The sequence below is a fragment of the Argentina silus genome, assembly GCF_951799395.1.
Source record: "Argentina silus genome assembly, chromosome: 19".
In the NCBI taxonomy this organism is placed as follows: domain Eukaryota; kingdom Metazoa; phylum Chordata; class Actinopteri; order Argentiniformes; family Argentinidae; genus Argentina; species Argentina silus.
In genome coordinates, this window is record NC_139673.1 from 5,288,190 (window position 1) to 5,303,189 (window position 15,000).

The 15,000-nt window shown below is 50.6% G+C and overlaps 1 protein-coding gene across 1 annotated transcript in view; it reads left to right on the forward strand.

Moving 5' to 3' along the window:
- Positions 1-15,000, forward strand: part of celf6 (CUGBP Elav-like family member 6) — a gene marked incomplete at both ends in the record, with an annotated part of 98,801 nt that overhangs the window by 65,768 nt on the left and 18,033 nt on the right. The window contains 2 exons of the mRNA XM_083691153.1: positions 8,769-8,897; positions 14,017-14,096. Of these exons, the coding sequence (XP_083547279.1) occupies positions 8,769-8,897; positions 14,017-14,096 (209 nt within the window). The remainder of the gene's footprint in view (positions 1-8,768; positions 8,898-14,016; positions 14,097-15,000) is intronic.

The window sequence follows — 15,000 nt, forward strand, 5'->3', positions numbered from 1 at the left end:
ACATCTAATTGACCCTGTCTTGCGTCTGCATTGTACCAGGGTCAGATGTGTGTATTCCGGGGTGCTGATTTACGCGGCCAGGGTGAGATTAGGCTCAGCCGGTTCGGTGATTTACGTGGTCAAGTGTGAATCAGACGGCCCATTTCACCGCCACACACACTCCGCCCATTTTAGATCTTATTTTTGTCACGGCGCCACTTTAATTAACGACCGTCTTAAAACAGGCAAAGTCTGACCGACAAGGCCTGGGCGAGGGCCAATCGGCGTTTTCACTGAGATAAATTGGATCTCGGGCTTAAGAGAGGAGGATGGATGGGGCCCGATATCAATTACTGAGGGGAGGGGGGGGTGGTGGGGGAGGGGTGTCGGGGGGGGGTGTGTGGGGGGGGGGATACAGACAGAGTGAATGAAATACAGAGGGCTCTTTTTACCCCGGCGCGGCCCTGCTGCTAGTCTGTCAGAGGAACTTTAGGCTGGGGGAGGAGGACAGCATAGGACGCGCGGCCGCTGGATGAAATAAGAGCACGCAGACAGGCCCCAACAGAGGGATATTGAACGTTAATGGTAACAGGAAGTCAGCAGACAGCGGTGGGGGGGAGGGGGGGGGGGGGGGGTTAAAGCACAGCCGTGCCTGACAATGAAATGAGATTTACTATGAAGGCCTGTGGTTAAAGGAAAACAGACAGCTTCGGCTCGGAGGGCTAGGAGGGCTGGGGGGAGGGATGGAGGGAGGGAGGGAGGGCTGGGGGGAGGGGGGGGGGGGGGGTGAGTGCTGGGGGGGGGATCCAGCTCCGTGTCTGACTCGGAGCGAGCAGAGCTAGGTAGACTATTCCCAGCGGGGCCCCCTTAGATTGGTTGGGGCTGGGACCCGCGGCTGCGCCTGGGACTTTTGGCACCCCTGGAATGGAGCCACATTTATCACATACAAGACGTCGGCAATTATCTGTCATGGGGAGTCGCGAAGGTGTCTCGATTACGTGCTTGCGCTGGCATTAGGGCCCATTAGTGGGTTTAGACGCTCCGCCAAACCCCCCCCCCCCCTCCCCCCTCCCCCCCCCCCCCCCCCCCCGCGAGCACAACCTACCCCCTCCTCCCCCGCCTGCCTCCCCTCCCCCCCCCCAGAGAGACGGCCCCTCTCCAGGGATAGAGATGTGTCAGGAGCGCTAGTAAAAACTTCAGCTCAGGAAATGACTGTGGGACCAGACGGTGCATAATCCTAGATGCAGCTCTATTGCCGTTGTGGATAGCAGAACTAATTCTCTGGCTGTCTATTAGAATGACTCATGTGTTATTTATTTTTTCTCTCCCTCGGATTATCAAAAAGAATGAGGAATGGGAGGAGGCTTCGTAGACTTTAAATCTATTCTGCTCTCTGAGTCAACCACCCCCTCTCTTTCTCTTTCTCTCTCTCTCTCTCTCTCTCTCTCTTTCTCTCTCTCTCTCTCTCGCCTGTACAGTCCATCTCTATCTGCTGTGCTTAACACAGACCTTTTCTCTTTCAACTTTATCAAGTCATGATTCCAATTGGGAGATACGGAGAGACAATGGGAAGGAGGCCGCCTCTTGCTCCCCCACTATATGGACAGTGCTGGAATAGAAAGTGTCTCATATCTACCACTTTAAACCCAAGCAATTTGCCTCAATCCAAACCGGGGTTGGGGGTGGGGGTGGGGGTGGGGGATGGGAGGAGTGGGATAGTTCTCTCTCTCATTCCTGCCAGAGAAGAAGACGGAGAGATGAAGCGAGTGATAGAGAGAAAAAAAGGGGTACCGAAAGAGAGGCCCGGGGAGAGAAGGAACGAGCAAGGGAGGGAGGGAGAGGGAGTGGGGGGAGAGGGAGGGAGAGAGAGGGAGGGAGAGAGGGAGGGAGGGAGAGAGAGGTGGGGGGATCGGGTGGGATGAGAGATCTAACGGTGGGTGATGGAAGCAGCTGAGCGAATCTCAGCACTAAATCATCCAAGAGCCGCACCATCCCTATCTCCTCGCCCCGAGAATCCCCCCTTCCCCCTGACCTTGTCTGCCGCTGTGTCTGTGAAGAAAAGATGGGGCCAGATTATCTATGATTGGAGACGGCCATTATCGTAACACAATCTAGGAGCCGGGTCCTCATTCCCCACTCTTCGAGCCTACAGCCTGCAGTAGACTAGAGACCACTGCTGATGAGGGACAGAGATGGAGGGGTCAGTCACAAACACCCTCTCCCTTTATTTACTGTGATAAGAACAGTCCATTTTATTCCCTCTTTACACACTGGCACCTCCATCCTCATCTACCTTTTTAGACGAGTCCACCGGTGGAGGTGCTGGGGGTAGAAATCGGAGGACGGGCTCATTCTAATGCATGGAATGGAATGAGGAATGGTATCAAACCTCCGATTTCTACCTCCGCCAGCCTCCACAGGGGTCCACTCTCTGCTACATGCATCTTTCGTAAACACTATCTCCGACGGTCACACCTTTCATTGAATTGCCTGTATATCTGTGAAAGAATTTGCTCTGTTATTACTCTAGTAACAACATTGTATTAACGTGTATACAGTTTACATTGGTAACTGTGTTGTAATTGCAAAGTGATGTATTTGAGAGGTTTGTGTTATTACACGAGTGGAATAAAGACAGTTTCTTGTTCCACTTCTGTAATAACACAAACCTCTTACCTCCATATGCCATGTAAATCACCTAATTACTAACAACCTGTGAATACAATGTTGTTACTACAGTAATTACAGTGTTATTACACAGATAAGGAAAACCCAATCTTCTTAAACATATCCTTCCTCTAGACAGTTATATAATGCACTTGTATTCCTCCATGTAATTCTGTGGCTACCATCTGAGTTTATGCTGTGTCAAGACCCGGAGGTTCAGTTCTGTTTTGGTTCTGTTCTCCCTCACGGCTTCTGTTGGGAAGTGCTACGGTAGTTTTTTTTTGGGCAGTTGTTCGTCCTTGCCTCCTCGGCACGCCTCTGAAAGCTGACCTCAGTCTGGGAGGTGAGAGATTGACAGGACCTCAAGCTGTTGCTGTCATGCCCCACCCAGCAGGCAGGTAGGGGAGGAAGAGTGAGGGGCTGCTGGGGTTGGAAGGGTTGGCAGGGTTGTCAGGGCCGCTGGGGAGGGGCTGTCTGGAGGCACCTCACGCCTACAGAGGACCACGCACCACTTTACATGCAAATGAACCCCAAAAGATCCCTCTCTGCCTCTGGACATGAAACATGCAAAAACTCTCTCTCTGAGACTCGGAGAAGTCTGAAAGAGTTCCCGGCAAGACTCATAAGGAGACGTGGAGACCGGGGCTGAGGAAGCTGGGATCATAGAATAATCGCTCAAGGTTTGCCGGGCATCAAATTAAATTGCTTCATTACAGAGTCTTGTAGGATAAAGGCCTCGCCACAAGAGAGAACATTATGCCCAAAAAATCGTAATAGAGAAGAAAAAAATAAATAAAACGTTTCAATATTTGGACAGAAATTGGACCAGGCAATTTCACAAAGTTTTTTTTTTTTTCCGTTGTTCTGTGTTTGGTTTTTCAAAGTCGCACCGGAAGGTTTAAAGCGCTCCGTTTCCCTCCAAAGTAAATGAAAGTGACAGTGTGAGCAGGGTGAGTAATGCATTTACAAACAGGAGCGGCCTGTATCCTCTCATCATGGCCGATACAGTGACAATTTGAATATTACTTCCCCTCTGATTATTATATTTACCGCCTCACTATGTTGAATAATCTCCTGGCATACATCAGATTAGGACTATCAGGGCAGCAGGGAGGCCAGTCGTGTCCTGTGCTGGGCTCTCAGAAGCAGGGCCAGTCATAGACGCGCTGTATCTTCCTCAGTCGGCTGGCAGGCTGGAGCTGGGGCTGGGGCCGAGGTTGAGGCTGGGGATGGGGATGAGGTTCAGGCTGGGGCCGAGGTTGAGGCTGGGGATGGGGATGAGGTTCAGGCTGGGGATGGGGATGAGGTTGAGGCTGGGTCTGGGGCTGGGGCTGAGGTTGAGGTTGAGGTTGAGGTTGGGGCTGGGGCTGGGGCTGGGGCTGTGGCTGAGGTTGGGGTTGGGGCTGGGGCTGGGGCTGAGGTTGGGGCTGGGGGCTGGGGCTGAGGTTGGGGCTGGGTCTGTGGATGGGGCTGGGGCTGGGGCTGGGGCTGGGGCTGGGGCTGGGGCTGGGGCTGGGGCTGAGGTTGAGGCTGGGGATGGGGATGGGGATGAGGTTGAGGCTGGGTCTGGGGTTGAGGCTGGGGGCTGGGACTGGGGCTGGGGATGGGGATGCCGATGGGGATGTAATAGCGCTGCATGGGGCTAAGGTTGAAGGGGATTTGGGCGACTGGTGCTGGGTTAGAGTTAGGGTTAGGGTTAGGGTTAGGGTTAGGGGCCTATAGCTGGTTCTGGTTATAATGCTGGAGCTGGGGCTGCTGCTAATGCTAGTACTGGGGCTACTGTTATCGCTAGGGCTTAGCCTAGTACCACTGCTTGGCCTATAGCTGGTGCAAGTTCTAGTGGTAGAGGGCTGGTGCTAGGGCTCCATTGTGCTCGTGCTAGTTCTGTGCTAGTGCTGGGCCTGTAGCTAGTGTTAGGGCCAGTGCTAGTGCTAGGGCTTGGGCTAGGGCTCCATTGTGCTCGTGCTAGTTATGTGCTAACGATGAGCCTGTAGCTAGTGTTAGCGCCATGGTGCTGGGCCTGTAGATAGTGCTAGTGTTGGGCCTGTAGCTAGTGCTAGTGTTACTGCTACTAGCATATGCTAGTGCTAGGGAGCTGGTGCTGGGCCCACCATGCCAGACCCTCCCAGGCAGCCGTCAGCGTCAGGTTCTCTAATGAGCCTATCAGCACCATAACCCCTCTGATGCGCTGCCTGGGACATTACTCTGCGCCTGAAATGCACCCAGAGGCCAGGCAGGGTTCTTTTATCGTTGGATGCAGCTGTCCTTGCTTTTCAGAGCCCCTCACATGCGCTCCACACGGGGCACGCGCTTTAAGTGATGAAAATGTGCCGTCATTAAAAAAACATGCTAGCCACTGACGTCGGAGGACGAGACTAATTGTTTTTCTCCCTGCAAATGTTTTTGCAAACAAAGGGGGGAAAGAACTTGAGCTAAGTAGGTTTCACAAAAACTCGTTCCTGGCCCTGAGAGGGAAAGGAGAGAAGGAGAGAAGAAAAGAAAGAGAGAGAGGGGGAGAGAGAGAGAGAGAGAGAGAGAGAGAGGGAGAGAGAGCCTGAGTTTTACATGGCGCAGTCTACAACAAAAGTAGCACTTTATTCCAGAGAGAGAAGCATCAATCTTGACAGCATATGGCGTCTGTGCAAAATCCATTAATTTTTAATACACCGGGCGCTGAAATGAAAAAGCTGGCTGAGACAAGCAATTGTCAGATGTCAGTTGTGTTTTGATAACTTTTTTGATCTCCATTTTTTTTATTTGCATTCATAAAATGGGGCCGTCCACATGCCATCTCAGTTTGGACATGGCTGGAGACTGACACAGACCCATTTTCCACACAATTACTCCTAGCTTCAGTCAAGAAATGAACAGCTGGAGAGAGTGGATGATTGTGTGTGTGTGTGTGTGTGTGTGTGTGTGTGTGTGTGTGTGTGTGTGTGTGTGTGTGTGTGTGTGTGTGTGTGCGTGCGCTGCCGCCAGGCCTTGAGGCACGCACACACACATACACACACACACACACCCACCCACACACACACAGCTATCCCTCTCTCAGACACTCATGTTTAGTGTAAGGCAGTAGGGAGGCTGGACCATGTGGATTAGATGGGTCATGTCTGAGTGGAGCCTCACATGCTGCGGAGGTCAGCTGTTCTCCAGCTACAGCTAGGCCCATCCACATGGATGAGAGGAGAGAAACTCTTCATTGGAGATAAGTATGGTGCGATGGGTCAGACAGCCAAGTAGCATCGTCATGCCAGTATATCCTGAATAGTAACAGCCTTCACTTGTCTCAGTATAAATGGACAATTGTGCTTAAACTCTGCATCCATTGATTTCTTTTCACACTTTTTATGGACGACTCTTAGTCAGCTCTGGGCTAGACATCACTTTATGCAAGGGGTGCATTAGAAGTTATTTATTCATAATCATAAATGCTCTCCGAAGCTTGCAAGTGGCCATAGGAGGCAGTGAAGAAAACGTAGAAATCCAATAAGCGCTGCTTGGCCGACAGGTGTAAAGTGGACTAATGAATAGCGATCCATACTCTGGCCGGGCCGTGCGGTCGGCCAGCCGGGCAGGGGAAGCTCTTAGGTCAGGCAATGAAAAGATAGCGGCTCCGAAATTCAATTTCTCACCGCCGCCCTTCCCAAAGGAAGGCTCTAAACTAAAGAACTCTCGCAACTCCCTTTAACACCTTCTCCGGCTGTAATTTAGTTTTCTTCCTTTTTTTTTTTTTTCGTTTGCCAAGCGCGTTTGAAAAGTTCATTACCCTCGCTCATGGCTAGTTAATTAGCCTTGTAAAGCTGCCATTACATCTCCTCGGGCTCCGGTTGGAGATGAGTCTTTGTCCCAAAACATTAACGCCCCACAGGAGGCCTTTAAAAGAGCACTTTCGCCATTAAGGGCTGATAGTGACACCCCGAAGAGATGTCGGATGACAGAGGGACAATCAAACTGGAGTCAGGTGTGCTCTGGGGGTACTCTCCCCTCACCTCTCCCCTCACCTCTCGTCTCCCCCCTCGGCGCTTGGGGCCAGAGCTCAGGCTCGTTCCAGAGGAACACCTGTTCTTGTCGGGAATTATGACTGAACACATCCCCAGCTGAGGCTCATATCCTGCAGCCTCTCACGGTCTTGTACCAACCCCCACACTACCCCCCCCCCCCCCCCGCCCCTCTGTACCTTTAGGTCTTGGGGGGCGTATCAGTACAAGGCCAGAAAAGCAGTAATGAGTAGAGAGGGTCTGTCGAGACTATGTGATCCTGACGTGATCCTGACGTGATCCTGACATGATCCTGACATGATCCTGACGTGATCCTGACGTGATCCTGACGTGATCCTGACATGATCCTGACGTGATCCTGACGTGTGAGGCGTGACCACACAAGCGTCTACTGTAGGAAGGAGTGAAGACTCCCGCTTCGCCGTGAAGTCCTGACATCTGGTGCAGTAGAGGGGCAGACAGACAGGCAGGCAGGCGGGCAGACAGACAGACAGACAGACAGACAGACAGACAGACAGACAGACAGACAGACAGACAGACAGACAGACAGACAGACAGACAGGCAGGCAGGCAGGCAGGCAGAGAGGCAGGCACGGAGGCAGGCAGGCAGGCAGACAGGCAGGCAGACCAGCAGGCAGGCTGGCTGGCAGGCAGGCAGGCAGGCAGGCAGACAGGCAGGCAAGCTGGCAGGCAGGCAGGCAGACTGAGGCCCGATTGATTATGCAGGTGCTCATTTGTGTGGCCAAGCAGGGAGCAAAGGCGCGTCACGTGTCTCGTACATGAACTTTCCGAGAGTGTAACGGGATCTGATCGTCTTCTCCCCCCGCTGCAAAGAGAAATAAAACAGAAAGGATGCCCTGGCGTTTATTTTTAGAACAGCTGCCTCTAATGGGCCCTGGCAGGTACAGGAGGCGTCACATCTGTCGAGGCCCAGGTGAAGCTCTCGCCCACCCCCCCCCCCAACCCCCCCGCCTACCCCCCAAAACCCCACCCCCCGCCCACTCCTCACCCCACTCCATCCCTCTCTCGCCCCCCGCTCCCCGGCGCAGTCAAATGACTCACGGTGAAGATCAACAGTGTCATTTCCAATAAACTCCTCTCTCTCTCCCCTGCCACTTTTCATCAGTTCTGGGGGATGGCTTCTTGCTAGTAGCCATTTCATTCCACAACACAGTCGAATAGGAAATGCATAATGCAGGAAGAAGGTAAAGAAGATGAATGTTCTGTCTAATGCCAGGGCGCCTGGGAGATTAATTAGAAAAATCCCGGCTCCTGACTGGTGGAGATATGGGAGGTATAGGGCCCATACATACATGGCGTTGTGCCCACAGCGCCCCTCTCTGGAGGGCATGGCCAGGCTTGTCATAGTAGACCATTGGAGGGTAGGTCAGCATAGGGCACAGCACAGCTGCAGGGTACTGTAGGGTAGAGGGTAGACCTACAACACAACACACAACCCGGGTAGCAACACACACTTAGAAAAAAAAATTCTAAATAGAACGTTCAGTGTTCTTCAGCTTGTCTTGCGGGAGAACCCTTTATGGTTCTAGCTAGAATCCTCTGCGAAGAGTTCTACCTAGAACCCTTTGTTCCAAAAAAGGATTCTTCGGATGAAAAGGGCTCTAGATAGAACCTTACAGTACGTCTTAGCCAAAAATCCCTTTGGGACCCTTTTGTAAGTATGAGTGTAGGTAGGTCTAGTACTGAAGACGCTCTACAAAGGTCCCATGTCATTACTGATGCTTGACACCAACGGCACTCCAAACAACATCTGTATCAAACCTTAGCCAGGCAGCTCCTCCAGACTAGCTGACTGAAGAGACAGGAATATCTTCTCCTTCCTCGCAGGGAAACCACACAGCACAACAACAGAGGCAGAAAGACAGCGGAATGCTGATAAAAGGTTTGGGCGGGGGGGGGGGGGGGGGGGGAGAGACGAGTTCCTCACAGCTCAACAGAACGGTGCCATCAGCTGTAGCATTTGTTTGTGTTCTCTCTCTCCCTCTCTCTCTCTCTCTTTCTCTCTCTCTTTTTCTCTCTCTCTCTCTCTTTCTCTTTCTTTCTTTCTTTCTTTCTTTCTTCCTTTCTTTCCCCTCCTCCTCTCCCTGGGTTCCCCTCCAGAAGACAGGAAGCTGTTTGTGGGGATGCTTGGGAAGCAGCAGAGCGAGGAGGACGTCCGGCGGCTGTTTGAGACCTTCGGCCAGATCGAGGAGTGCACCGTCCTGAGAGGGCCTGATGGGGCCAGCAAGGGTCAGCAGCGCCCACACACACCTCACTCCCTCTCTCTTCTTCACTGCTTCCCTCTTTCACCCCCCTCCCTCTGTCTCTCTCAGACTCCCCTTCTCTCTCTTTGACTCCCTTTCTTTCTCTCTCTCTCTCTCTTTCTGTATTTCTCTCTTTCTCTGTCTCCCCCTTTCTCTCTCTCTCTCTCTCTCTCACTCGCTCTCTCCTTTACTACTCCCTCGCTTCGCCTGCCACCTTTTCAACCCTCATCAACCCATTTACTCCTCCCCTCCCCCTCCTCCTCCCCCTTCCCTCCTCCCCCTTCCCTCTCCCCCTTCATCTCACCATACTGCACATCCAGCCCTTCCTCCCATCAGCAGTCCACTTTCACCACCTCCCTGTGTGTCTCTCTCTCTCTCTCTCTCTCTCTCTCTCTCTTTCTCTCTCTCTCTCTCTCTCTCACCTCCTCTACACATACGCCATCACACCTCCTTCCTCTCACCTCCCTTCTTCTCTCGCCCCACACCTCCCTTCTTCTCTCGCTCCACACCTCTCTCTTCTTCTCGTCACTCCTTCCTCCAGACCTCTCTTTGTAGTCCCCGCTCCTCACACCGTTCCGTTCCCTCCTCCCCTGGCTCGAACTCACTCAACAAACAGATCACAAACACCCCCTCCCCCCCTCCCTCCCTCCCTCCTCCTTCCTCCTCCCCCTCCCCCTCCTCCCCCTCTTCCTCCTCCCCCTCTTCCTCCGCCTCCCCCTACTGTTATCTGAAAGGCGGACGGGGTGTAATTATGTTTGTTTCTCCACTTCCCTGTCATCCCTCCCCAGAGAGGCTGGTGGACGATAATGTCCTACTGTAAATAAATCAGCCCATCGTCGGGTCTCACTGCTGCCGCCACTCACAGCAGCGGAGCAGCGTTCACAGGAACAGCTCATGCACCGTTTACTCTACTCATCGGATCACTCGGAAATTAAAGATGGCCGACGGTGGATGTTTGATTTTTTGATTCACGGGGATTGTTCTTAGCATGTGTGTGTGTGTGTGTGTGTGTGTGTGTGTGTGTGTGTGTGGATGTGTATCCCCTCCCCTAATACACGCACGCACGCACGCACGCACGCACGCACGCACGCACGCGCGCACACTGAATCCATAGCCATTGATAAATTCCTGTTTTATAGACCACAAGCCATGTTATTTCTAGTGATAAGCAGGAGAGGATGGGGAGCAAGAGCTCTCTTTCTCCCCATCTCTCTCTCTTCCTGTCACTCTCTCTCTTACTGTCTCTATTTCTCTCTCTCTCCCTCTCTCTCTCTCTCTCTCTCTCTCTCTCTCTCCCTCCCACTCTCCCTCTCTCTCTCGCTCTCTCTGTCTGTATTCCCTCTGATTTATTCTCCCTATATGAAGTGTCTGAATGTGTGAAAGGGATGTGTGGGAGGGTGGGGGGGTGGGAGGGTGGGGTGGTGGGGATGGGGGGTGGGGGGGGGGGGGGTTGGTAATGCGTGCTTGCCTTCCAAGTACATCAAAGAGAAGAGGCTGGGCTATATTGAGCCGTGTGCCTATCTCTGTGTACATCTGTTCCCTCGCCCTCTTTGTGATGATCCGGGCTGTATTGCTCTGCGTCGCCCCATAGGCCAGCTCCCTCTCCCTCTCTCTTTCTCCCTCCCTCTATCTCTCTCTCTCTCTCTCTCTCTATCTCTATCTCTCCCTCTCTCTGTCCGCTCCCGCCCGCTCACTCGCCCTTTCCTGATTGACAGCACATAAAATGAAATAAGCCCCAGTGCCGGCTGATGCTGCCGCGTCTGACGGGGAGCTCGCTTTCTCCGTTCGTTCAGTCCTTCACTCGCTCGGCCCCCCCCTGACATTTGTCTTCCATACTCTCCTTCTTTTCTCCATACTTTTTTTTTCTCTCTCTCTCTTTCTCTCTCTCTCTCTCTCATTCTCTCTCTCTCTCTCTCTCTCACTCTTCGCTGTGTTTGCCAAAAAAATCTGTGGTGGTTGTTGTTGTTGTTGTTGTTGTTGTTGTTATTGTTGTTGTTATGCCATTTTAGTATAACAGAGAAGGCATCTCTTATTTCCAGACGGTGGTTTTTTACACATTCTGGTGACTGGTCATATCAGAGTCACCGCTCCATCCATCCCACAACATTGTCGTTAAAGGAGGCGGTCGTGGGCAAATTATTTTGGCAACCGCCACCACGGTGGCTCAAAGACGAGGACCCCATAACTCAAAACAAGACAGACCTTGAAATTGACAGTGCTATCTGTCCTATGATGGCGCCTTTGTCCCCTGTTGATGTAAATTCTTACCACTTGCACAGTGCTTTTCGAAACGTCCTTCTTAGCCAATAAAAAGGCCAAGAAGTTTAACATCCATCTCTCTCGCTCCGTGGCAGCACTCTTCAAAGCACTCTCAAAGTGCAACACTCGTTGGCAGAGCAGGATGGAGAGAGAGGCATTGTCAGGAATAACAGAGAGATGGCTTTTAGCTCTATAATTAAGTTGCTATAAATGCCAGCCATTCAGCCTGATGGAATTCATGCATACATATTATTTTCCTTGGGAATTCAAAAAAAAGCAGGGGCTGGGTTGAAAGGCAATTCAATCCTTATCTCTTTTTTTTTTTCTCCGTTTTTTCTTCTCTTTCTCAACTATCAAATTCAAAACCTCAAAACTGGTGCACCACTATAATTTATGAGCCTGCGCTGCTCCTTGTGATTTTTTTTTTTTTTTTTTTTAGAACTTTTTTTTTTTTTTTTTTTGGTTTCTAGGTCAGGGGAAAGCAAAGCTACACTGGTGCTGCCTGTTGTCAGTGGGGAGTCTTTGCGGACCTCACATGTTTAAATGCATGTTGTTTGCAGAGCGCAGTGATTCTCAGCCTCCAGTCAGGCTTGAGCTTTGCCTTCACCGGGGATGAGGGTGGGGAGGGGCAGCGCGTGGGCCCGGGGCAGGAGACCACAGTTTAATCATCGCCTGGCTTGTTTGGTGGATGCTGGTTGAGGTAACAAACACTGTCTCTCCCGCGCTGAAATGAAAACGGCCGCGGCCCTTTGAGTTTCAGAACAAACTGTCCCTTATTATTTCCACTACAAAGGTTAAACGCTTTTGTTCCCTCAAACAGAGACATGCAATCAAATGGCACCCCAGCAGGCTTCCTCGGTGCTGTGTGGAGGGGGGAAGGGACCTTTAGCTTCCCAAGTAAAGGGGCGCCCCAGAGGAGTGGCAGAGGGAGTGTGTGGGGGGGCGAGGAAGAATCAAAGCCCTGTGTGACTCTATCTCCCAGCAGCCCTGTGTAGTCCTTCACCATGACGCCCCTAGGGCTTCTGGCTACACACACATGCATAGACACACATAGCCAACACACACATGTGCACACACACGCACACACGCACACACACACATGCACGCACACACACACAGACACACACACACACACACACACACACACACACACACAGACACACACAGACAGAGAGACAAAGCCCTTATCAGAGCTTCTACTTAGGTTTAGAAATCATTTTTTCCAGCACGTGTATTAGAATCCAGTGTTCTCCTCAGCTCTGCAGAGTATTGATCATGTTGAAGGATGGGAGGACGGGAGATTGTCAAAAATTACAAAGAGGAAATTGGTTCATACAAGCACTGTATGTGCTGTAACTCATCCATGGGCACATTTGATTTGGTTGAGGAAATTATTCATTTTGTCTATAAGGGGAGCTTGCCTTGTGGGTGCTTAGAATGCATAAGTGAATGGGTCTGGCCTGGCCCGCGCTCCTCCTGGGTCTAGCTATCAGCGATTGTAATTTAAATGAATCATCTCGGCTCCTATGGGGAATAAATGATGAATAAATGTATATGAACAAATCTAATTGGGTTGTTGAGAGCTTTTTAAACGCGTATCAGCGGTTCTTTAGACACTTCTGTCGGAGCGTCGGAGGCGGACGTGCGTGTCGGTCTCTGACACGAGTCCTGCTCTGATAAAAAAAGGGGCCAAATGAATCCAGATGATTTTGATAACGGCCCGTCTCTCAGTCCGCACCGCCTCGCCACTGCACCTGGAGGGAAGGATCAGAATCGGGCCGAAGCCGAATACCGTATGCAGCAGGGGAGGCTGGTGGAGGTAGAAGTCGGAGGACGGGCTCGTTGTAATGCGTGGAATGGAATGAGCCTGAAGGCAAGGATCAGAGATGCACATACGTGTTTGATGCCATTCCTCATTCCGTTCCATGCATTACAGTTACAATGAGCCCGTCCTCTGATTTCTACCTCCACCAGCCTCCCCTGATGTGTATTCTATATGACTGCCCTAACACTGACTGTACAGTCGTATGCACAGGTTTAATGCATATTTCAAGTGTTCATATTTCAATATTGTTGCGTATGAGTACAGAACCCTATTTCATTTTGTCACATTATCTCTCCCTCGGAAGCTATGCCTTTAGAGATGTTTTCAGAACATCGTCTATCTAATATATACTCTGTATGTTTTTTTTTTCCTGTACTCTACAGTACCTGAACAATTCCTAATGTGTTTCAGTATGTTGATAAGAATCCGAAAGATAATTCGACGGAAGATATTACCATCTTATTTTCTTCGGGGTCTCTCAACCATCTCGTACTTTTGCAGCGAGGCAACAGATTTTTAAGATGATTTCAATACCCGTTGAGCAAAGCTTACCTCCGTCTAAAATTATACACTGGCGGCAATACGGGCAGATAGGCAGATTATATGATTACGCCTTTGTCACCATAATCTCTTTTATGAGAGACTGCACACAGATCACAGTGTGTAAATATTAAACAGATTAATAATCACAAACAAGCTTGGGATAGTAAATGCTTTGGCTCCTGTGCCTGGGAGTGAGGAGGCAAGGGAGGGACAGGATGTGCCGTGCAGTTCGTGCCTTCTCCACAATTACACTTATTTATTTAGAGTTATGCACTGAAAACACAACCGGCCGAATACATTAACAAACTAGATAACATGAAAACAATGGTAATGAATGTCTTTGCCTCAGCCAAGGCCAGCTCCCTGATGTCAAGTCTCTCTTTCTCTCTCTTTCTCTCTTCTCTCTCTCTCTCTCTCTCTCTGTGTGTGTGTGTGTGTGTGTGTGTGTGTGTGTGTGTGTGTGTGTGTGTGTGTGCAGGCTGCGCCTTTGTCAAGTTCTCCAGCCATGCAGAAGCACAGGCCGCCATCAACAGCCTGCATGGCGGACAGACCATGCCAGTGAGTACACATGAATGGACTCAAATATTCTCTCTCTGTCTCTGTCTCCATCTCTCTCTCTCTCTTTCCATCTCTCTCTTTCTCTCTCTCTCTCTCTCTCTCTCTCTCCATCTCTCTCTCTCTCTCTCTCTCTCTCTCTCTCTCTCTCTATCTCTCCATCTCTCTCTCTATCACACACTCTCACACACACATACACACACTCTCTCTCTCACACACACACACACACACACACATACACACACTCTCTCTCTCACACACACACACACACACACATACACACAAATGAGCTCTGAGAATATGCTGTATATAGTACCTAAAGTATACAGTACAAAAGAATAAGCAATCACAGACACACACTGAACACGGTGATCAAAGCCTCCCTTTTTAAAACACATACACATACACACACACACACACACACACACATGAGCCCAGAGAATATGCTGTATATAGTACATAAAGTATACAGTACAAAAGAATAAACAATCACAGACACACACTGAACACGGTGATCAAAGCCTCCCTTTTCAAAACACACACACACACACACACACACGCATATATACATTCTCAGCATGCGTATCACACAACAGAGAAGTCACACAGTCAGCATACACCATCTCACACTGTGCAACTGTACGTACCTACTGTACCATGGACTCATCCCCGGTTCAACACATCTATTCCTCCTCTCATAGTCATGTTTTGTACCTTCTCACCAGCCTGCTGAAGAGTGTGTGTAAAAGAGAGTGTGTGGACAAACATTTTGTTGGGATATGAATTGTGTACGTTGCGTTTATTTTTAGACTTTTTTTTGCATTCGTTTTTGCAAACTCTTCCAAAGAACAAACATGACTCTGGTGCACGAGTTTTGGGGGATGCTATTATGTCGAGCTAAATGGAT